The sequence below is a fragment of the Fulmarus glacialis genome, unplaced genomic scaffold (genome assembly GCF_000690835.1).
Source record: "Fulmarus glacialis isolate BGI_N327 unplaced genomic scaffold, ASM69083v1 scaffold33779, whole genome shotgun sequence".
Lineage (NCBI taxonomy): Eukaryota > Metazoa > Chordata > Aves > Procellariiformes > Procellariidae > Fulmarus > Fulmarus glacialis.
Window position 1 is genome coordinate 1 of NW_009231927.1, and position 254 is coordinate 254.

The following is a 254-nucleotide window of genomic DNA, read 5'->3' on the forward strand; positions in this document are numbered from 1 at the left end:
GCATGTCCGGGCCCGCCGCGGGTCCGGGAGCCCAGGAGCAGCGCAGGCCGAGGCCTCTCCTCCCCAGCCCTCCGTCCCCACCGCCCTTCCCCATGCCTCTGCCACACTTGCCCAGGCTTGGAGACGGCCATCCCCAGCCACGGCCTCCCCCAGAGGTTGCAAGACGGATCCTACCTTCATACTGGACCTCCAGGTGCACCGAGCGCAGCACACCCAGCACGGGCTCCACGAGGACGGAGGGTGCCTGTCCCACC

The 254-nt window shown here is 70.9% G+C and overlaps 1 protein-coding gene across 1 annotated transcript in view; it reads right to left on the minus strand.

Annotated features, from left to right (window-relative positions):
* Positions 1-174: 174 nt before the first annotated feature.
* The window catches only part of LOC104081853 (chromosome unknown open reading frame, human C1orf228), a gene marked incomplete at its 3' end in the record, with an annotated part of 2,641 nt that continues 2,561 nt past the window's right edge, over positions 175-254 (minus strand). The window contains exon 5 of the mRNA XM_009584737.1: positions 175-244. Coding sequence (XP_009583032.1) covers positions 175-244 — 70 coding nt within the window. The remainder of the gene's footprint in view (positions 245-254) is intronic.